Consider the following 22,980-nt stretch of genomic DNA (forward strand, 5'->3'; position numbering starts at 1 on the left):
TGGCAATCAATCTAACCAAATTAGAACGGCTTCCACTTATGTTGAAGTGTTCTATGTGGTAGCCTTACCTACTAAAGTGTTTCCCAGATGGTGACTTTTAACATTTCAAGCTACCTCTTTTAGCAAGGAAGGAAATATGTGCCACCCACCAACTCACTGTGACAAGCATGCTTGTCTATGTAATTTCCGCTTAGTATATGCAAAGTCAATTGTAAACTCTCAAATAAAAATATTTTTCATGAACACGATGTTAAACTGTTAAACTGTTAAATGTTAAACTTTGGAATCCCACTTGTAAATGTCAGTTAAAGCCTGTGTCTTTCAGTTTGGTCAGTTACCAGGAAGCCTGACCTGACAGCTGCTGCTGAAGCCTTGAAAACTCCAAAATATTCCCTTTGAGGAGCTTTGCTTTTGTTGTCTGAGAGGGAGTCAAGCATTTACTACAAGTCCTCAAAAGCATTTAGTTCACACCCAAGCCTCAGAAGGATCCTTCTGTACAGGCATCATGGCTGGCAGCTTTGAATTCAGGTATGGTGAAAATGAACATTTGGCCGTAACAGAGATGACTGAATAAAATGGAAATGTAATGCTTCACACAAATGGGTCCCAGGCAACCTAAGTATTAACATATTTGGGTTATACAACAATTGGGCTTTTACGGGGTATGACAAGACTTTTAGGCAGATATAATGATGAGTGAGACAAGTTTGAACAGTCTGTTTACAGCATCACTACACTTCTAACTATCGATGTGTATAGAAATAGTGACTGTTAAGACAGACTGGCAGATTTAAAGAGGCATTAACAAATATATGACATCTAGTGGGAGCATCCATCTTTCTCAGTGCAAATACACCGGCTGGCTTCTGGCACAGTGACGTGCGGCCGCCGCCTGTAACGGGTATAAACAATGAAGTCACATTTTCCCAACAGAACTGAGTGAGCCGTGTGATTACAGCAGACCGCCAACAGTGACGTGCTGTGAAGATTAATATGCCACAACAGAAAGCGCTGCTCATCTATTTACTTTCCTGCCTCGAGAATCAAAGTTTACTTGCATACACCTTATGTAAGTGGTTGGGGAAGGCCGAGGAGGCCGTGATGGAGTGCTACAGGACAACAGACCAGGTGACGACACTGAGGATCTAGCCCAATGTGTCACTGACTACATCAGGTTCTGTGAGGACAGAATCATCCCCACCAAAAGGATACGCTGCTTCCCCAACAACAAGCCCTGGATCAAGAGACATCAAATCTCTGTTGAGCAAGAAAAAGATAGCTTTCATGGCAGGGGACAACAAAGAGGCAAAGAAAGCGATCCAGTGGGAGCCCCCAACAACCTTCTACCTGCCCTCCCTCCCCTCCATCTCAGTCGCCCCCCTCCCCCCTCTCTTCTCTCCCCTCCGCCCCAGTCATCACAACCAGCCAAGTGAGACGACAGCTCACCAGAACCCGGATCAACAAGGCCATCCACCCTAGGGTCCTCAAGGTGTGTGCGGAGCAGCTGGCGGGAGTGTTCGGGGCATCTTTTTGACCTCTCGCTGATGTTGAAGAAGGTGCGAAGATCTGGAAGACATCCTGCACCGTCCCTGTCCTCAAAAAGGGACGTTCCAGAGACTTCCCCAACTTCAGGCCTGTGGTTCTGCAGCACCTCTCAGGCCCCGGGTACGCGACTGCCTGGACCCTCTGCAGTTTGCGTACCAGGCTGACATCAGCGTGGACGAAGCCACCCTCCACCTGCTTCACAGAGCCTACACCCACCTGGAGAAGCCACACAGCTCTGTGAGGATCATGTTCTTCGACCTCTCCAGTGCTTTTGACCCCGTCCAGCCTCTCCGGCTGGCTGAGAAGCTCTCAGGACCTGGTGGCCTGGATCACAGACTAGGACGTAGTATCAGGCTGCAAGGCTGCCTGTCAGACGTCGTGGCGAGCAACGCTGGCACACCCCAAGGAACTGTACTGTCACAGTTTCTCTTCACACTCTACACTTCTGATTTTTACTTCGACTCTGGAACGAGCCACCTCCAGAAGTTCTCAGATGACTCCTCCATCGTTGGCTGTATCACAGATGAAAACAAGGAGGAGTATAGAGACCTGACTGAGAGCTTCATTGGATGGTGCGACAGCAACCACCTCCAGCTCAACACAGGAAAAACCAAGGAGCTGGTGGAGGACTTCAGACTCAGCAAGAGGCCCCAAACCCCTGTTGTAATAATGGGTGAGGGAGTAGAGATGGTGGACACCTACAAGTTCCTGTGCGTGCAACTCAACAACAAACTGGACAGACAACACCGAGGCACTCCACAGGAAAGGACAGAGCAGGCTGTTCTTCTTGAGGAGGCTCAGGTCCTTCAACGTGTGCACCAGGCTGCTGCAGATGTTCTACCAGTCTGTGGGTCATCTTCTTTGCTGTGGGGTGCTGGGGAGGTGGCATCAGGATTTGTGGCGCCAACAAACTGGGCAAGCTGGTGAGGAAAGCCAGCTCGGTGGTGGGGATGGAACTGGACAGTGTGGAGTCAGTGACCAAGAGGAGGATGAGAGGGACGCTGAAAACTATCATGGACAACCCCTCTCATCCTCTCAGCGCTGAGCCTGAGGCAGCTCAGGAGCTCCTTCAGCCACAGACCCATCCAGCTCCGAGCCTCTAAGTGCTTTGGAGGATCATTTGTGCCGTCAGCCATCAGGCTCCACAACACCAAACTGACGGATATATATCTGGATGTAAATGGTTGTAAATAATTTATTCTTGAGGTTGTTAATACTTCTAAATAGAATGTTAATTGTATATTGAACGAGTGTGCTTTCAGTGTATATATATTTATACATCTACGTTGAATGTTCTACAATACTGCATCTGTTCTTTTATATTCCTTTGTGCTGCTATGACTACCGATGATAATAAAGTTGTATCGTTGCTTAAGAGAGTAGGATGGGGTCAAAAAGGTTTAACAGGCTCACAGTAATCTCTCCTTCATCACTAAAAGCCATTTTAAGTGTGTTTTAAAGAATATGCTGACAGGAAACCACAGCAACAGTGTCAATGTGTGTGTGTGTGTGTGTGTGTGTGTGTGTGTGTGTGGAGCTGTGTGTGTGTGTACTGACTGTTAGGCCCAGCCTACTGGAAACCTGGACGTAGGATAAAACACACTGGGAAAAACACCACCTCAGCACCACCCTCTGGCAGGGAGGACGATCAGCAGAGAAAATGCTTCGTCACACTCAAACTATGACTCAGGGTCTTTGCACTGACAAAGACATTTTTGCCCATGTTAAAGACTGAATTTCAAGACATATCTTAATTTATGCACAGTGAATCTCAAACACTGAAGTGATTTCAGCAATGTCTAATGGTGCTGTTGTCATTGTGCATTATAACGAGTGGAAAACTCAGTTTAAAGGTATGGTTTATTACAGTTTGAGTATTATTATCATTATATAAACCACCTTTTGTTGGAGGTAAAACTGGAAATAAGTCAGTGACATGCCTTAATTGCACAGGAAACTGTGGGTTACTCTTTTACTGTTGGACGATGGGTCGGGGATGTGCTTACAACCTTTGTGGTCGCCTTTGACTCCTTTTTATCAATGTTGCCAAAACTACATAAATGTAAGATTCATGTTGTAATAGACTGGAATTATCCTTTTACAACAGCAATGATTAAAATGTCTGTTGAGTAGGATGATTGGGTGTAGCACGGGGTGCTGTTTGTGGGTGTTGATAGTAGATGGTCGCATACATGCTTAGGATCCGAGCTTGTGGCGTGTGTGTTGCCACGTTTTTCATATAGACACACACACTTTCTCAAACACCCAGATCAAACCCCTTTCCGCCCCATAATAGCCTGTTTTTTTACTCAAGTTCTATATAAGGCAACTTCACCTAGTAACTGCCTGTATCTGAACACATGTGCGGCCCTGTTTGCAGACGTCAGCTCTGCTCTGCAGCCTGCGTGAGCAGCAGTGTCAGGACATGCAGTATGTGCAATGTGTTCTCTGCGTCCAGCTCTCTGGAGTCCCTCTTTCTGTCTCTTTCTCTTGGCATTCCTCAGTCATACCTCTCTATACCGCGGCCTAACATCCAAGAGGATTACCCTCATTCTCAACTTTGCGTGGATTTTCCCTTCCTCTCCCGTCACCCGACTGAGTCACTGACCCACTTATACTCAGTTAGTCCCCCGCCAGCAAAATCAAAGCTGCATGTCCCCCCCCCCCCACCCTATGTCCACTCCCTTCCGCTCCACGTGCAGGGCAGATGGTGCTCCAGTCTTTTATCAGCTGCTGCTATTTGCAGTAATGTCTGAGGCTATAAGCACGCCAGCTTGTGTGTATGCAGACTGTTTACTGACGGCCTGCCAGACGGGCCAAAACACTGCACGTGTTGTGTCTGTATGTCGACAGCAGGACGGTAACTGGACGGAGGGCAGGTTGACTGCTCGGAACAGATGTCAGAGTGGCTGGCTCAAGCCGCCTTGTTTGCTCCTCTAACACATATGGGACAGCGGCCGTCCCACAGTTGGTACCGGAAAACATGATGACAGACTAGTCCAGCACAAACCTGGACCAATCACTGGTGGCCATGATTGTGTAGTGGATCGTTGTTTAAAGGTTCAGTGTTTAAGTTTAAGTGGCATCTGACCGGTGGCTCACAGTGCGTGCTCCTCGGATGGTCCCATTTCCCGAGTTTCAGTGTGTTCATGTGCTCATGAGTCGGAATGTGGAATCAACATGGACACTACCACAAAGATGTGTTGGATCAGAATTATCAGGGCAACACGCAGACATCTAGTTCACTCTACATGGACAGCAAACTAACCATTATAACCATATCACAAATTACATGTTGGCAAAATATGTATATGCAATACATGATTTAGCACGAATCAAAGCTCTGTATACTTCTTTATGCCCCATGTACACTTTATTTCTCCTTTTGCAATAAGGATTTAAGGGGGAAAAAAAGATTAGAATTATTCCGACACCACCTGAATGCACCATCAGTCACCGCTCACCCCTCTCTTTCCGATAATAATGATAAAAATAATCTTTATTTGTAGAGCACTTTTCAAAAACAAGTTACACAGTGCTTTAACAAGTGTAAAAACAATAAAACACATAAAAACAAATACATGATAAAAGTAATAAAACACTTAAGGACGCAGGAGAAGCTAAATAACATGTGTGGGCCTCCATTTGTCCGAATTTCTCTTATTTTCTTACTTCTGCTAAACCAGTCAAATACTACTACTACAAACGTTACTTCTTCTTCTTCTCATATGTATTTAACATAGTGACGAAACACGCTCAGTAGAGCAGTTTGTCCGTTTTGGGCTACTGTAGAAACATGGCGACGTCCATGTAAGAGGACCTGTGGTGTGTGTATAGAAATGGCTCATACTAAGGTAATAAAAACATAATGATTCATTATGTAAGGTCTTTGCAAACAACCATCCATCCATAGTCATGGATATTATATTGCATTTCTGTCAATAGGTCCTCAGAAATATTACACACTGGACATTTAAGGCTGTAAATACCTCCGACAAGTCCTCATATACACATGGCAAAAGAGGTCCATGTAACTTAGCCAAACGCTTTAAATCTGTCTGGTTGTTAAATATGAAGTTAGAACACAGGGGACGCTAAGCTTAGCTTAGAATAATTACTAAAAGCAGGGGGAAACAGCTAGCCTGGCTCTGTGCAATGTTAAAAAAATTGCTACAAGCACCACGTTACATCTGGTTTTCTTGGAGTTTTGTCATCATCATAAGGTTGCTAGGCAGCCAGTGGTGACTATTTTGGTTCAGTCTCATTGCTCCCATTAACCCCATGAGAGCCAAAACAGAGAAATATTGGACCTTTTGAACTGTTTGTAAACCTGAAATTTATAGTACAGGATCGAAAAGCCAGTTGTCTCTGGTGGAAGTCAGGCTGGATCACAGTTCGGGTTAGTGTGCAGCTTAAAAAGCCATTCTAGCTCTGTTACCTGCATTTAAAGGGGCAATCCAATTAAACAATGCTTCTTTAATTTCTGCAAAAGGAATGCACTTTTACAACTTGAGAGAGCTCTGATTGGTTTGTGTATGGGAACATGACTAATCTATGCCTATAATGTTAGGGTTCCAGCTGCATCACACAGGATTTTGTAGTCATTTTTTTGAACACCAAAATTCTGTGTCTAGCAAAAGGGTTTTTATTTACCCCCAAAATGAGAAAAGGCAATGCAAAGACAAGTGATTGATCCCTTCTCCTTTTGTTAGTCTTTCTTTTTGAGGACGACCTGCTTATTTGTGGACATCAAATGTAATCATCAATGCAGCACCTGGATGATTACCTGAGAGGCACAAACTGGAACTTGTAAAGCCCTGTTGCATAAACACAGTTTGATATCAGACAACAGTCAATCGACAGAAAACTAATGTGCAGCTTATTCTAATAATTGCTTTTTTAGTCACTTTTCAAAGAAAATGCCATTTACAGGCAGATTAATCGATAATCGAGTATTTTTTTTGCACAAGTTAAAATCAGTGCTGAGATAAAGTTAAAGTTACAAAAAATGCTGAATTTGCTGATCAGTTTCATGGGGAGATTGTGTTGAATGCTGAGCTTAAATCCACAGCATGTCTTGAAGCAGGTGGGACCCCTCTCCTGAGGCAGTGAGATGTTGAAAATGTCAGTAACAACATCAACTAGCTGATTGGCACAGGTTTATAGTACACGGCCAGGGATGTTATCAGGCCCAGCAGCTTCACTCATATTCAGTCTCAGCAGGACTCTCCTCACGTCTGCTGTGGATGCTGACAGTGGCCGGGTCCTCTGGAGGTGGAGTAGACTTTCCAGCTGACTCCTTGTTGAGGAGATCAAAGCGAGCATGAAAGGTGTGTAGCCTGAGATGTTTTTGATGACCTGCCACATATCTTTGGTGGTGTTGGCGTTAAGTCTCTCTCCAGTCTCTGCTGATGTCTCCGCTTCGCCTTCTTAATGTCAGCTTTCAGTCTCGCTCTGGCGGTGCTGTAAGCTTCTTTATCACCCGATTGAAAAGAAGCTTTTTTGGCTCTGGATAGAGCACTTGCCTCTCCATTCATCCATATGTAGTATGTATATATAGAAGTTAAACAACAACTCAGAATACTTTATTCAACTTTGCTGACGCTGCTGAAGGTTTATTTGCATCAGTAACTACAGTAAACTCATTATATTTCAAATGTCATTACTTTAGAGACATTGTACATTACACACTTTTAATGAACGTCTTTGTGAAGGGGGCTCCCCCTGTTGGGAGATCACTATTCCCCTCAAAACTATGCCCTTTCTGCATTAAAAAAAAATGATTCCTTAACTCTTACTGAAAATTGATCTCTGCTAGCAGAGTTTGAGTTTAGGAAAGATGGAAAGTAGGTAACTGTCTGGAGGGGTTACCAAGATAAGATAAGGTTAGATAGACTTTATTGATCCAATACTGGGGAAATTCACCTGCTGCAGCAGCTCCAGATACAGCACAACAGACAGGAAAGCATTTAACACAAATAGAATAGAAAAATATAAAAGAAATTGAAAGATAGGAATAAGAGTTATGTGTACACTTCATACACCTTTTATGTGCAGATGTGATTGATATGGAACATTTCTCACTGCACAGGTCGCAGTAGGTAGTTTCACAGTGTAGAAATAGAATATGTACAGCAGTAGCCTGTGGTTTAGAGAGTGATTACAACAAACTTGGAACGATATGTAGCCTATATATAGACAGAGAATATAAAACTGTAGTCTCACAGCTCACCAAGGGCACGCCATTCTGGGCTACCTGGGTTCACCTGCAAGACACTCTCTCCATACAGTGCACACGTGCATGGCTTTAGAGGGGCTGCGATTGGCTACGACGCGTCCCTCTCCCGCCCCCCCCCCCGCCCCGACGTCACCGCGGCAGTGTCCGTGGCGCTCTGCAGCACTGACGGAGAGCCGCACTGCACACTGACAAGCCTGGACGGGGCGAGGCGGCGATCCCAGTGTGGCCCTCATCCATCATCGCTATGGGAATTACGACAGCGTTCTTTCTGAACCAAGCCCTGATCCCGTACTATCTGAAACCGGTTCACCTGGAGACACGGACTATAAAACGCTGCAGTTGAGAGTGCCGCTGCGCCAGAGACCGGCTCAGCTTCTCTCCTCCAGGATGGTGATGAGAAGCATCTAGGGATGAGAAGTGCTTCTCTAGCGCACAACCCGGACAAGGACCTTTGCGCGACCCTCATCTGTGTTTTCTAAATCAGGACGATGCCTGCCCTGTGTGTGTCAGCGGTGGTGAGTAGCTACATTAGCCTACATTTTATTCACCTACGTGCTTGTTTGGATTCTTTATTCTAAGGACTCCTCCAGCAGGTTCTCCACTTAAAGGGCCAGTGCCTGTTTTTTTCGTCCCAGACTGAACTTCAAATCAAGTATCTAAAATCATTTCCAAGTTTGACTGTTAAAGAAAGTCCAGAGAGCCATGTTTCCCCTTTAGATTTCAGCAGTGTGTCATCCATTCCTCTGTGGGTGAACAACACAAAAGAGTCTCCTGTGGAAGGATGGAGAAAGAAAGGGAACTCCGCAGTCTATTGTTTACCACGTTACACTCTATGCCCAAATGTTAGTCATCTGACTCTTATCTGTTGACTGTCAAAGACACGGTTTGATTTTACAAGTAAACAAAGAGAAAGGGGCCAGTTATATGTGCTTATTTAGAAGAAAAAAAAATCAAATTAAATTGTCACCAAAATGTGAGCTTGTTTTAATGGAAACGCTAAGGACATCATAATATGATAATTTCAGCATCATAAGCATCAAGGAAAGATGTTTTTGTGCGAGTAATCATGCTGTCAGACATTCCTTGTTCACATGCTGATGATAAGGTGTCCTTCGGTTGAATATAGTTGGCTGAGCTGCCAGAACTTGAGCTCTCGTCATCCTCAGTGAGTCAGATGAGGCTCCAGCACAAAGACTTTGCCTTTGTCTCCTCACCCAGCAGGAAGTCTGCCCTTGGTTTCCAGTGTCCAGTTCACTGTCAATCACTTTTTTCATGCAGTTCATCAGTTTGGTTTTGGCATGTTTTGGCATTAAGAATTAAAAATTGGGCACAAGTGTTTGTTTTTAATCAGAATCTTTTCAAGTGAAGAAATGGATTTGTTCTCAAGCTGTTGCTCTATCAACAAGTGTTCACAAAGCTTAGGTATGTGGGGATTATTTTAACTTTTTTTTCTTTTTTAATAAAAGGTTTAAGGCTGTGCATTATTTTTTTTTAAGCACTTTAAACAAATAGCCTTAACAATAATTTATTTTTTTAATCGAATTGAATACCATTCTCCTTGCAAATGAAGCATTAAGTTGCTACAGATCATATTATCATGTATCCAAAACCACATCATCATTTTTCGATTTCTTTTCAGTGACAAAAAAAAAAAAAAAAAAAGTTATTATTCTCACTAAAATCATGCCTCATATAGTAATCACAATAAATGTCAAAATAATAGCAACCCATTTCAGTAAGGAGACATAGTACGCATCTCAAGATGGAAATAAAACAAGTAACTTTAGTTGCATCACTTAAGTGAATGCTGTTTCATCTATTTTATTTATCTGGTTAATTAAGTGACATAAAAACCTCTTGTATTGCCACAAAACACTAATGCTCCATTATTGTATAATTTTTGTTTCTGATAATTAGGAGTGGCTGACGATATTTCAGGGTATTTCTGCGATAATGATATTCTTGGTGATATGACCAAACACGGAAAAATTTGATTTAGAACTCAAAAATTGCTTTTGAGCTGTCCTCCTGGGATTGTTTTTTTGTCTTTATTTATATAGCACTTTACAGCAACCAACAGGTGTCCAAAGTGCTTTACATCAACCAAGAATAAACAACACAGCATTCAATAAAAGACAAGAAAAATACATGAAGCCTAGAAAACAGTAAGCCAGATAAGGTTACCTAAAATGGACAGAAGAAGAGGGAAGTTGTTGCACCACTACTGCATATTAAAAACCATTCTAAGTTTTGATTTAAAATGAATAACATCCGCTATAGTGCGATTGTCAGGGGGGAGCTTGTTCCAGAGTTTTGGGCCAGCAACAGCGAAGGCCCGATCGCCCCACTGTTTGTACCCCGACCTCGGGACTTCTAAAGCCTGTTGATCAGAAGACTGCAACAGCCGATTTTGCCCACCCAAAGTTAAAAGCTCGGATGAATACTCCAGTGCTAGGCCATTTAAGGCTTTGAAAACAAACAATAAAATGAATTGAAATCGATTCTAAAACGCACCGGAAGCCAGTGTATTGTAAATAGAGCGGGAGTGATGTGTGCACTTCTAGATTTGTTTGTTAAAAAGCGAGCAGCAGCATTTTGCACAAGTTGAAGATGCGAGATGGATGTTTCACTTAGACCAACATAAAAAGCATTGCAATAATCTAGCCTTGAACTAATAAAGGCAAGAATAGCCTTTTCTAGATTGTGCCTGTTAAGAAAAGGCCTAATTTTTGACAGTTTACTTACGCGTGAAGTCAAAGCTCCCAGACTTAAAGCTGGATTGTTTGACATGCATTTAGTACTGAAGATAATACACTCAGTTTTATCTTCATTCAGATTAAGAAAGTTCTGAGAGAGCCACAACTTAATATCATTAATGCCATTAAGCAGGCAACCTAACTGTCATTAGGTTTCATAGGCAGATAAATTTGCAGGTCATCTGCATAACAATGAAATAACAGGTTGTTTGCTGTATTGCCACCTTTTGTTGTTACAGTCTTGTTACATCGTACCGTGGTTTGTTGTACATCTGATGTTTTGTAACAAAACCACTTCCACAATACTGAAATTGCTCCCCCTTTTGGGAACAAACTCCCCTAACATAGCAATGTTACTTTGGCATTCAGCCATGCTTGTTAGATCAGAATATAACCATCATCAAACATATTAAAATTTTTTATCGCAAACAATATGACATGTCACACCTCTACTAATAATCTTTAGGATGTTTGAACCCCACCCTTACACAGGCTACTGTTTTGTCTGTACATAACTAGTGACTTGTCATTTATCACTCTTATCACTTTACAAATGCACAAAGAGAATCTGTCCAAACCATGAAGCCAAGACTACAGAGAGCAATGCCTGCAATTTAAATTTTACAAAGGGCTGGCTCAGTTCTTCCCAGCTCTTCCTGCTTCACTTATTATTTGTAGACTCAGCCATCCACGCAAATAATCATAGCTGGCTATTGTCAGTGATAAATTCAGCGCGACTGAATCCAAACAGAGTCTCTTTATCTGGGTTGAAATGAGCTGCGACCGCACTGCAGGGTTACACAAGGACACACAGCAACAGGTGCTGCTGTGCTGCCCGGTGTGCGTGTGTGTGTGTTTGTGTACTGGGGGAGGGGGGAAGTCAGTAAGCAGGAGTGCACATGTGTGGGTTTTGGTGCCAGTGCGTGTGGGGTGGGCCCTACTTTAATTGGACAGTAATTACAGCGTAATGTCTTCTGCCACACAAACACAAACATCCCACCCACACCCAAACCAAGTGTTTGTATACACACACACACACACACCTCATTATGAAACACACGTGGGAACAACACACACACGCACACACACCAAACCCGCGCGTGACTGTTTTCACCATGTACAGTAAATGTTGTAAATTAAACAAAGAAGTAATTCCAGAAAACCAAAAAAAATTTTTTAACAGTATGGAGTCATCTGGAGCTCCTCCTTGACCAGTCTACTTCCTGCTCTGCGGTAAAGGTTGTTTATACCAAGTGTGAGTCACAAGCCTTATCACAGGATGCAGCTGACTTCAGTTTGTGTATCGGAGCTGCGACGCCTTGCTGACAGACAGCTGTTCCTTGATGTTGACAGGCTGTAAGTGATGGCATGCCATGTACACGTTAAATGCTTATTTTAGGATGGTGTTAAGAAACCATCTGAAGACACCCGAAGGTGCCTCTGTCTGCCTTTTGTGTGGTGCTGGTCACTGGGGCATGGGGGAGATACTGTATGATCCAGGCCCACATCTTAGGCATTAAAAAATCAACTGTGTTTTTTCATATTTATATACATTTACAGTGCAGTAGAAGTCAACGGGAGGCTTGCTGTCTTTCCAATGCAAACAGAGCTGCTGGTGTCACAATTTGAAAGAAGTAGGAGTCTCTGATGTAAGCTGCGAAAACGATCCTACATTTCCCTTAATACACCTTGATGGTGTCTTTTGTTAGTCTCCCTGCCCATGTCTTTCAATTTGTAACGCCTGTTAAAAAGTTATGTAACATAAATGTGTTTCTGATGTAACACCTGTTGCTGTGATGACATCATCAGGTATTTTGTACCCCAAAGAGCTCCTCCACAGCCACAAAAGACATTATACAACAGTGTTTACAGGCAGTGCTCCCTGTCATGAATAATTGACTTGGACCTGTGGAGTATCCTGTTAATCTGCAGTTCCTCCAATGGCCACTAGATTCTAGTTTAAAGAAAATACCACCTGTATTAAAGTCAGTGGAAAATCCCCCAACTTTTCCACTGAAAAACTTTGAGATGTCTTTTTAAAAATGTATACCAATAATACATGAAATGATTATAAATAAGTAAACAAGTAATATATTAAAGATAGCTCAACAGAGAACCATGGTTTTTCAGTGGAGAAGTGTCTCTAACAGACGCTGGCAGAATATCTCTCATCTGTCAGAGATAGAAAGCAGAGACAGATCCAACCCACAGTACAGACTCAGTGACCACAAACTAGCACTCAAAAAAGGAAGACAAAAAAAATCATAGCAACCAAAAGAAAAGAGCATATGCTTTTTTCTTTCTTTGACTGTTTGACGGCGATGTACTTCCCCCTACAATATAAAACATTCAATGAAACGTGAAACATTTACTTTAACAGCTTGGTGATCTCAGATTTCAGAGAACTAATTGACCTGAATAATTCCCAGCAGAAGGAGACATGGAAGGAAATATGACTATTGTGGTTCAAGTACTTCAAAAAATATGGTGGATGGCATTACAAATATCCACAAAGCATAATGTCCACCCCCAGGAACTTGTGGGTTATGTCACAGATGTTTTTGCACAATCTGCAACAAGTCCACAGTCATAAAACACCGACTGCTTGCTGTAATTCTTCTAAGAAATGGATTTACAGTAACAATACATTGTTTTTTAAAAATGCTCTAGGCAACACATTGCTGCACATGTGTGATTAACAGTAAACACATTTATATACACAACTTTCTCATTCACAGCTACATTAATAGTTTCTTCTCTCCTCTGTCAGTCTGGTGCATGCAGCCACGGTGGCTCATCACATCATCACAAAATGTGCAGATGACTGACAGTTGCTCATGTACAGGTTTTGCCTAAATAAACAAATTCAGCTGTACTTCTGCTCCGATGCAGACAAGCAAATTGTGCACTGGGCGTGTCTTTGGATGGCCAGTAGCTACTGATGGAGGTAGAATTACAGGGTGTTGCGCTCAGCCTGTCAAACAGCAGGCAGGGGGGTCATGAAGTTGGGGGGTTGAGGTGTTTGTTTCATTTAGTGTCTGTGTGTGCTCTGGATGAGTGTGCTTAACAGGAAGTTGCTCTGCAGCCGTGCCACACTGTTGCATATATGATGTAAACAGGAGCTGCCTGACTGAATACTCCACCCTTCAGATCTCTCCCTTCACCCTGTGTTCTGTCCTTTACTCTATTGATCATCAGATGAGTCCCCTGTGATCCCCTCCGCGTTTTCCACTAACAGATCCTTGAGATTGGGTGGCACCAGCGATTCATAAGAAGATTCTTACTAGTTTTATAAAAAAAATACTTTTTAGTTTGAAACTAGAGATTCTGAACCATATCACATATTAGTGACTGTTTCGGAAAGCCATTAGTAATGCATAAGTCATTTACACATCATCGTTCATAAAGCAAAAATAATGCACATTTGGCATAGTAGGGAAGTGTGTCAACTTTGACCCATTTAAAATCTTCCACTGTTAAAAACAAGTATTTTCCCCTCATTGCTTTTAGGCGCTCTGCAGCAATTTAGGAGTGCACTTCCGCAGCCGTGTGGCACTCACAAGAGACAGATAAAAAAAAGAAATTCAAAGCAGAAACAGAGATAGATGTTTCTGCTGTGTGTTCATGTCATCAGATAAGGTTCCCAAGGTAACAGCTTGCGATCGTTCACTTCATCAGACAACAGTTGAATGTGTGAGGGTTAAAAACACGACACTAATATATATAGAGATGTTTGGGTTTGATTACACTGAACAAAGGACATTGGCAAATGGGCACATAATAATAAGCACCAAGTCTGCCATATTATTTAATATAATAACACGATAACACCGTTGTGACATGAACGCAGCATCAGTCCATAGCATGGCTCAAGCTTTGTAATATTTGGATCTGACCTTTCCCATAATGCAACTTCATGTCTTTATTGGACCCTTTTTGCCTGGTAAACCCCCATGTCTGTTAAACTCCACACCCCCAGCACATCCACAGCAGACATTATACAAAGGTTTACACATGCTGATCTTCATTTGTCAAATTGGTGGAGTACCCACTTTTATTAGCTGTACATTAACCGAGAATAGATCAGGCAGGTATAAAGTAAAGACAATTGGTCTTGTCTGCTGGGGATTAGCTAGCAAGGCTTCTCATCCTTGTTGCTGCACCAGTGATTCCTAGTCATTGGTTCAGGTGCCTGCTCAATGGATGGTAGAACTTGGGGGGTATTGTGTGAACCCTCCCTTCCTTATAGCAGAGCATATCAATGACAGGTGATAGCATGTATCAGGTTGGTAGCACATGTGACCCCCCCCAAATGGCCATCAGTAGTACTAGCAGTGACAGACTGCAGTGCCTAAGGAGCTGGACATATCAATGTGAGAATAAAGACAGATAACGACGTCTGGCTCTCTGATTGGCTGGCTTGTGCACCAGGCAGATGATGTTGTTTATGGGGCATTGCGGCAAGACATAGAGACAAAGTTGGCATAATAAGAGAAAGGCTGGCAGCACTAAGATTGAAATTGATTGCAGCAGAGGTAGCTGTGTAGAGAGGCTCTAGACATTGTCTGTCATCTCTGTGTGTGTGCATAGGTGTGTGTGTGTGTGTTTGCAAGCAGTAATGTACTGACACAGTGCCAGTGCTGCACTTTGTGTCCTTGTTGGCATTTTATTTTCCTAATGGCAAACAGGAAATGCAGTGACACAAGACTGGTTGTTTATGTCTGATTAGGAGAGAGGGATGCTTGCAGAGTAGAGTTAATTTTGTTAGCTACCTTTTTATTAGTAAGTCTTAATCTTAGGCTGTATTCGGAACCTGTGACTGCAGTGTGCAGTATGTACTATATACTGCAATTCATAGTAGTATGCAGAATTAAATTGTTAAATTGATTTATTTTGCGGTTGGCTAGGCCAGGCTAATCCGGTTTCTGGTTTTGGAAAGTTCACAGTGAGAGGAATGTAAGTACCACTATAATATTTATTTCCAATTTAATAAATAATTTAATCTTGTGTAAGAAGGACAAGGCCACAGCTGGTCCCCATGACAAAGTCATAACGCTTGTTAAGCATGCTAAGCTAATGTTTGATATTAGACAGCAATAAGAAAACAACATGCATAGGTCAAATCTACCGTTGAGGTGTATTTTTTGTTATCATAGACAGAGCAGATACATTCCTCCTTGTCCACCACTGACGCAGGAACAGGTGCAGTTTGGCATTTCAGTGTGACCATTTGTTGAGACTGCCTGATTAAATAAAGATTACATTTATTTTCAAAAGGTTGTTGTGACCATTCTAGTGCTTTGCATTATGGGACACAGTGTGCGATGCAGACTGGTCTGTTGCATACTGGAGATTTTTTCTGAATCAGAACGACATGCGGGTATTTGTGGCATGCTGCATATTTTGCTTTTGTTAGGCCAAAGCAATGTACTGCTAATATATCATGATGCAGATAGGTTATGGAAGTAAAGGCTGGACTACAATCGAGCTGTTTTCAGGTAGTTCAGCAGCAGTGTTTTCTGTGGGAGATGGTAACTCCCTTTGAATTGAACTTTTGCAAACCTATTTAATGCACATTAAAGATATATAACACAAAAAATCAAAGGGAAAAGGCCCTTTCAACCTTTGAATATAGCCAGGCTAGGTGTTCCCCCTGCTCCAGGTCTTAAAGCTAAACTAAGCTAACAACCTGATGGCTGTAGATTCATATCTTCTCATTTAACTCTTGGCAAGAAAGTAAATACACGTATGTCCGAAAATGTTTTCCGAAAACTTTTCCTTTAAATTAACTTAAGCATGATGTTTGACCAACCTAGCTTATTGCACTGCTCTGCTTGTGTGGTGAGTTTTTCCTCACATTGTCCCACCTGACCCCCCCAACAAATTATGAAAAATACTTTGCCCCCTGATGACAGCTGAAGTGTTCCCTTCAATTAATTGCATCAGAACTTATTATGATATTTAAAAATCAAATGTAAAGAGTGATACAAGGCTCATAGCCAAATAAGGGTTGACATGTAAATCGGTTTGTCCAAACTGACCAAAGGGGGAAAAAACTGTTTTTTTAAATGAATAAAATACTCTTACAAAACTGACATCATATAGGTCTGTGCTAAGCTTGCCACAGTAGTTGGTGTTATCTGTATCACACCAGTGTTCAACACTGATTACAAACCAATTGCATTACTTGCCCACCTCCCTCTTCACTTAAAAACAAAAATAGAAATGAATTTAGCTCCTTTTTCGCTTATCAGCACCCACATTGCAGGAGTTCGATTTAATTTATCACGTGACGAGCAAGGAGAGTTGACCGACAAGACGATGGGGGAGAATTTCAAGAGAGAAAAAAGCAAAAACAGTATTGGCAATATTTCAGATTCAAACTCACTGCTAATAAGGAACCTGATAACGTTAATGATCTGTAAATGTTGCCTGATGAAGGTGGCAGCATCTGGAGGCAACACCTTTAATCTACACACACACCACAGGATTGAGGCTGCCAAAATGGGCCTTGCAGCGAATGCTCGTCTGGAGAGGCCAGACACACAGCCGTCAATAAGCGGTGCGTGTGCGATTTTTGTTTGATCTACAGCTTACGCTGGAAAAACGCAGATTCTGGTATTAGCATAATTATATAATAAGGTGACTGCACATATAATTGGCTAACTCAAAGAAAATGTATTTAGTGTCAAATCATACTGAAACGTTAAATTCATAAGCTGTCAACCATTAGAGATGAATGTGTCTGCCCAGTATTCTGTACAGCATATAGTATACAGTATATATATATTGATTTTAAGGGAGCTTTATGGTGTATGTTAATAATGTAGCATCTGTGCTCTTTCCTTTGATGATTAATGTTGTATTTCATAAAAGTGCAAACATTTCTACAACTTTCAGATGTTTCAGACTTTTTAAATTACTAATAGAGGGATCATGCAATTTCCTCTGATGTTTACCTAAAAATGTAGCATTATTAGGCTCTTTTCTCGTGACTAGGAGATGCCTGGTATTTTTTAATGAGCCTGCTTCCCCAAACTAAACACAAACTGCACCATGGGTAACGGCATGAAAAGCACGAGCGTCCTATAAGAAAGTTCCTGTTTAAAACCACAGCATGCCTTCTCTACCACACCCTCACATTAAATAGTGAGTGATACACCTCAATTATGGTAATGTTCCATTAATAAAATTCCACAAACAAGCAGAAAGAACCACGGGGGGACCATCCATTGTCCTGGAACAAGCAGAATGTTCCCATTTAGTGCTGCATGCGTACTCTACCAGCGTCTCACTTTGAACGTTGATGTGAATGAATGCATTGATGTTACTGACGCACTGATTTATGAGCAGCATGTCGAGAACATGCTCTGATGTTTATGGATGAGGTTCTTGGAATGAACACAAAGAGCTGAACGGGTGGGGTGGTAAAAGGGCAATGGAGTGGTGAAAGAAAGGATAGCTTTATTCTTATTAGCACTAATCATAAAATGAGTTTGTCTTCCTTTGACTGTTTAATTGAGAGAAGGTTGCAGGAAATGTATTTCTGTATCCTCCAAGAAGTCTTGAAAACCCCCAATTTTCTCAGCAGTTGGTTGCGTTCAAACCAGGATGTTCAAATAATTAGAATACATCAAAACGCAATTCATGATTTATGTGTGGGCCCCTACACTCCCGAAGGTAACTTAATGCACTGGGGCTGTATTGGTATGACCCTAAACTAATGCTTTTGTTCAGCGTGAGACTTGGGTCATTGCTCATGGATGACCAACATTTATGTGCGTCATCAGCAAAATTCCCCCCTCAGTGCATCACTTCAAACCCACCAGCCCTGTTTGTTCTGCACACACACACGAGCTGCCAATTTTCATTCAGATCTCTCCCAGTACACATAAAGAACACACTTAAACACAAATTTTTTGCACACAGATCCAAATTTAGTTTACCCTCTCTCCGTGTCCGTGTTTTTCTCGTCTCTCCCACTTCTCTCAATCTTTCTCCCCCTGCTGTTTAATTATGTGAAGACATTATAGTGGGTATTGAGTGGGTGGGTATTGTACACTAGTTTACACATCTGCAGGTGTTACTGAGACTGTGTGTTTGAAATTGTTTGCTACTTTGCAACTTATGTACAGGATCAGATTTGTGTTATTTTGGCTTTCGAGATAGTGGCTGTGTCGTATCAGGCAATCTTAGAGTGATAAATTCTTGCTGTGACTCGGCTGCGAGACAAGGCAGACTGCACGTTAGACCTTGAAGTACATTGGTACTTGGGATGGAGGTGTCAGGGTCTGACTTTACTCTCCCACCTGCTGTATGTAAACACACTTTAATGAAGGAAAGTGGAACCATTCATCTTCAGTAGGGCCTTTCTTTTTCCTTACCATCATGTCGAAAGAGTGTTAGATTGCAGGTAGCAGCATGAATATTGGGTGTTGAGGGTGACGTCACACCCAGGGCTGATAGTCAAATGAGCGTTGAGCACAGGGAAGTCTTCTGTGCTGCTATTGGTCAATATCACGTAAAACATTGTAGAAGTTGTCAAACTAGGCGAGAGAAGCTAAAAAAAATGGTGTGCGGATGTCGCAGTGGATAAGACCTGGGTTAGATTCCAACTGCGACACATCCACCAATGTGTCCCTGAGCACTGACACTTAACCCCTAGTTGCTCCAGAGGCGTGCGACTTCTGATGTATAGCAATTGTAAGTCGCTTTGGATAAAAGCGTCAGCTAAATGTAATGTAATAAAAACATAAACAAGACACATTGGGTATGCAGTTTCCCCCCCCAAAGCTAATTATTGAACCTGAACCTAAAGCCCAACCGGGCCATTACTGGGCTGATATTGAGTAGAAAGATCCTGGCACGAGCTACACACTCACAGATTGAGATACAGTTACATTAAGAAAAGTACAACAACTGAGCATTTTCTGATTGCAGTGATTCTGCTAGGTACAATGCACATGTACTGTCAATTACACTGAAGTCCCCCATAATAACATTCGATCATATTATAACTATTAGGTAAAAACTTTGTCTGACTTTGGCGTCCCCAAGTATCAATGCATGCTGCTACCCAATGCCCAGAAGAGTAATGTTACTGCAAACTAAAACACATGCCATCAGGTTCAGAATCCTTTAAAACAGGATGAACAGGATTGCAAACTAGTGACCTGACATTTTTGGCATCGTAAGCTATAAAGCTTACCCTCTAGCATTATTATAGTCCTCCTCCAGTCATGCTTTCTGATGTTATTGCTCTGACATGACTCAGTCAGCGTGTGTGTAAAGTTAGACATGTTCCCCTAAATCTAGTGAGCTGGCGGCTTCCTAGCAGAAGTGATAAAACTAAACAAAAAACCACACAAGGAAAGCCGGAGTCAAATGTGGTTGTAAAGTGAATACGCACTGCTGGGCACATAACTCCAGAGGGCTGGGATGAGTCAGGGGAGTGAGTAAATGAAATGACGTTTTCGATAAAAGGGATTTTCGAAAGGGCCTTTTCCCCCTAGAAATCTCATCAAACCAGCTTCAGACATCTGGGAGGCTAAATGTTTGGGAAATTGGACTTTCCAGAATCCATGTAACCTGACACACAGCACGCTCATGTCTGCCTTCCTGGCCGGTGATGTTTCATACCAAATTAAACAATGAGAAATTGGTGACAGATTTGTCTGCTCACTGCTGGTCAGGAAACAGTTTTGGATTGGATGATCTCATGCTTTAGTTTTGTGGGTCTTTTGTGACCCGATCGGTATACAAAAAACCCAAACAAGAATAATGAACAGTAGCCTCAATTAGGTTGTAATGGGGCACTTTTGGTGCTTCTGTTTGTTGATCTGTCCAGCTCCTTTGAACAGAACAAGAACGGTATATTAATAACTTTTGGTGAGCTTGCTATTAAATATGTTGAATGTCTGTAGTCTCTGATGAGGATTCCTACTGATTTCGGTGTTCTCTTGATTGTTCTTCTAGCACCATCCTTAAAACTAAACTAATTAAACTAAAATTCCAATTTCCAATTGTGGATTATGGTGTGGTGGGTTATGACCATAATGGCAATTGCATGAACCTTGCTTTAGCACCCCAATGTTGCCAACCTATTAATGTTTTACACAGGATAGCTGATGGCCATTTCTCGCCTTGTCTTGATATTTGATGAGTGAACCATAGTAACTTTGGTCATATTTTGTCCTTTAGGTATATTAACATGCTCTGAGCATTTTTGCTTCCCAAAAGGGAGAAGCATTCAGAAAAACCATTTAGAAATTTACTGTTTCTGTTGTTTAAATTCACTCTCACCACTCTTGTAGTGATCTAAATGGCAGACCTTTGCTAATCGGCAGACAGACGCAATAAGCGACTAGCTTTATTTCTCTAACTGCTGGAAGTGTTTTAGCCATAGTTTGCCATATGAACTTTAAAGTTGATGATATACCACAAAGCTTGTTCAATCATGTTTTTATCAACTTAGAAATATAGCTAAAATTTGATCTATGTTAACTTTTAAGGACACCGAGACCATTTTACACGCCTTCATCTCATCACGCCTGGATTATTGCAACAGCCTTTTCACCTGTTTAACCCAAAAATCTATTGATCGACTCCAGACTGTCCAGAACTCAGCTGCCAGGCTTTTAACCAGAACAAAGAAATATGACCACATTACTCCTATTTTAGCTTCATTACACTGGCTCCCAGTATGTTTTAGAATTGACTTTAAAATTCTATTGATCACTTTTAAAGCTCTTCATGGCCTCTCGCCTTGTTATATTTCTGACCTTTTAGTCCCATACGCACCAGCACGTACCTTGAGATCCTCGGGCAGAGGTCTGTTGTCTGTTCCAGAGTCTCGACTGAAAACTAAAGGGGACAGAGCGTTTGCTGTCAGGGCCCCGAGGCTCTGGAACAGCCTGCCCGAGGAAATCAGGTCGGCTGAGTCAGTGAACTCTTTTAAGTCCCTTCTTAAAACACACTTTTATAGGAGAGCCTTTCCCGATCTTATTTGACTTTATTTTATCCCTTTTATTTTATTGTATTTTACTAATTTTATATTAATCTGTATTTTAGTCTTTTTAATGTTTTCATGCTCTTATCTTGTTTTTTGTATTATTCTTTACACTTGTTAAAGCACTTTGTAACTTGTTTTTGAAAAGTGCTCTACAAATAAGGATTATTATTATTATTATTTATTATTATTATATAAATGTTGTGTTCACAACTTGTTTCTGCTGCCTCCAGGTAGCCAATAAAATCAGTTAATGCAGGGTTAAGTATCATGGAGTGTAATGAAATCAGGGCTTCAGACTTGTTCCATACAGCTCTTGTCTACTATATCTTTACATTCTACTGCCATTTTTTTGATTTCTCTTTAACTTCCACACTTTTTTCTTTCCTCAGCTCTTATATTCAGTGGTGCTTGACATCTCAGCTCGGGTTTTGACCACAACCAGCCCAGCTGACCAGCCCCTCCTCTCTCCCCGCCACTATCAGCACACCGACCCTGACTCGGGCACCCAGTTGGTCTGCGACAAGTGCCCCGCAGGCACCTATGTGTCTTTCCACTGTTCCCCGACAGCCGTGAGGGAGTGCAACCCCTGCCCTGTAGGCACCTTCACACGAGGCGAGAACGGGGTCCAGCAATGCCATCGTTGTCGGGCTCCATGTCCTGCGGGCTTTATTGAGAAAGCTCCCTGCACCGCCACCCAGGACAGAGTGTGCAAATGTCCCCCCAATAGCTTCTTGTTGGTGGATGGCGGCACAGAGTGTAAGCCCCACTCACTGTGCCCTCCAGGGACCAGGGTGAAAAAGCGGGGCAGTGAAACAGAGGATGTGCTCTGTAAGCCATGCACCAAGGGGACTTTCTCAGATGTGGAGTCGAGTGCGATGAAGTGCCGAACCCACACGAACTGCCCTGCTCAGGGGCTGGTGCTGCTTACATCAGGGACTAGAGAGACAGATAATGTCTGTGGACCCCCTTCTACAGCCCTCACTTCCTCTTCATCTTCTCCTGTCTCCACAACCAGCCTGCTGGGACCTGCGCAGGCTGTGCTTGTTCAGGAAACTATGACATCGTCATCCTCTCCATCATCATCCCTTACTCTACGTGTACATAAAGGTGAGAACAGAGATTCTGTTTCTTGTGTTGTTAATTAATGTTCATTACTGTATATATCTGTTTCAAATGGCTTTTCAGCTAGCTTAGTTTCAAATAGTGGCATTATTACTCCTGAAGTTGTTGAAATGGGGTAGCCGCCAAAATGTGCTGAATTAGCCTAATAACAGTTAGCCTAACTACGGATGTTCTTTCGTCATTCATTTTAGTTGTGATCACATAGTTAAACATTATAAAAATTGGGCTTATTTACTTTCTTTCTGAGTGTAGAAGAGAAAATATCCCTCTTAATGTCTGGATATTTAATACAGAGCTAGGGTCAGGAG

At 42.2% G+C, this 22,980-nt stretch overlaps 1 protein-coding gene across 1 annotated transcript in view; it reads left to right on the top strand.

Moving 5' to 3' along the window:
• The first annotated feature begins 7,933 nt into the window (after positions 1–7,933).
• tnfrsf21 (tumor necrosis factor receptor superfamily, member 21) overlaps positions 7,934–22,980 on the top strand; it is a 49,745-nt gene continuing 34,698 nt past the window's right edge. Inside the window, exons 1-2 of the mRNA XM_038726900.1 lie at positions 7,934–8,298; positions 21,940–22,657. Of these exons, the coding sequence (XP_038582828.1) occupies positions 8,272–8,298; positions 21,940–22,657 (745 nt within the window). The 5' untranslated portion in view covers positions 7,934–8,271. The remainder of the gene's footprint in view (positions 8,299–21,939; positions 22,658–22,980) is intronic.

Source organism: Micropterus salmoides, unplaced genomic scaffold (genome assembly GCF_014851395.1).
Source record: "Micropterus salmoides isolate LMB-PRFRI ecotype aquatic unplaced genomic scaffold, ASM1485139v1 Ms_hic_scaffold_18, whole genome shotgun sequence".
Lineage (NCBI taxonomy): Eukaryota > Metazoa > Chordata > Actinopteri > Centrarchiformes > Centrarchidae > Micropterus > Micropterus salmoides.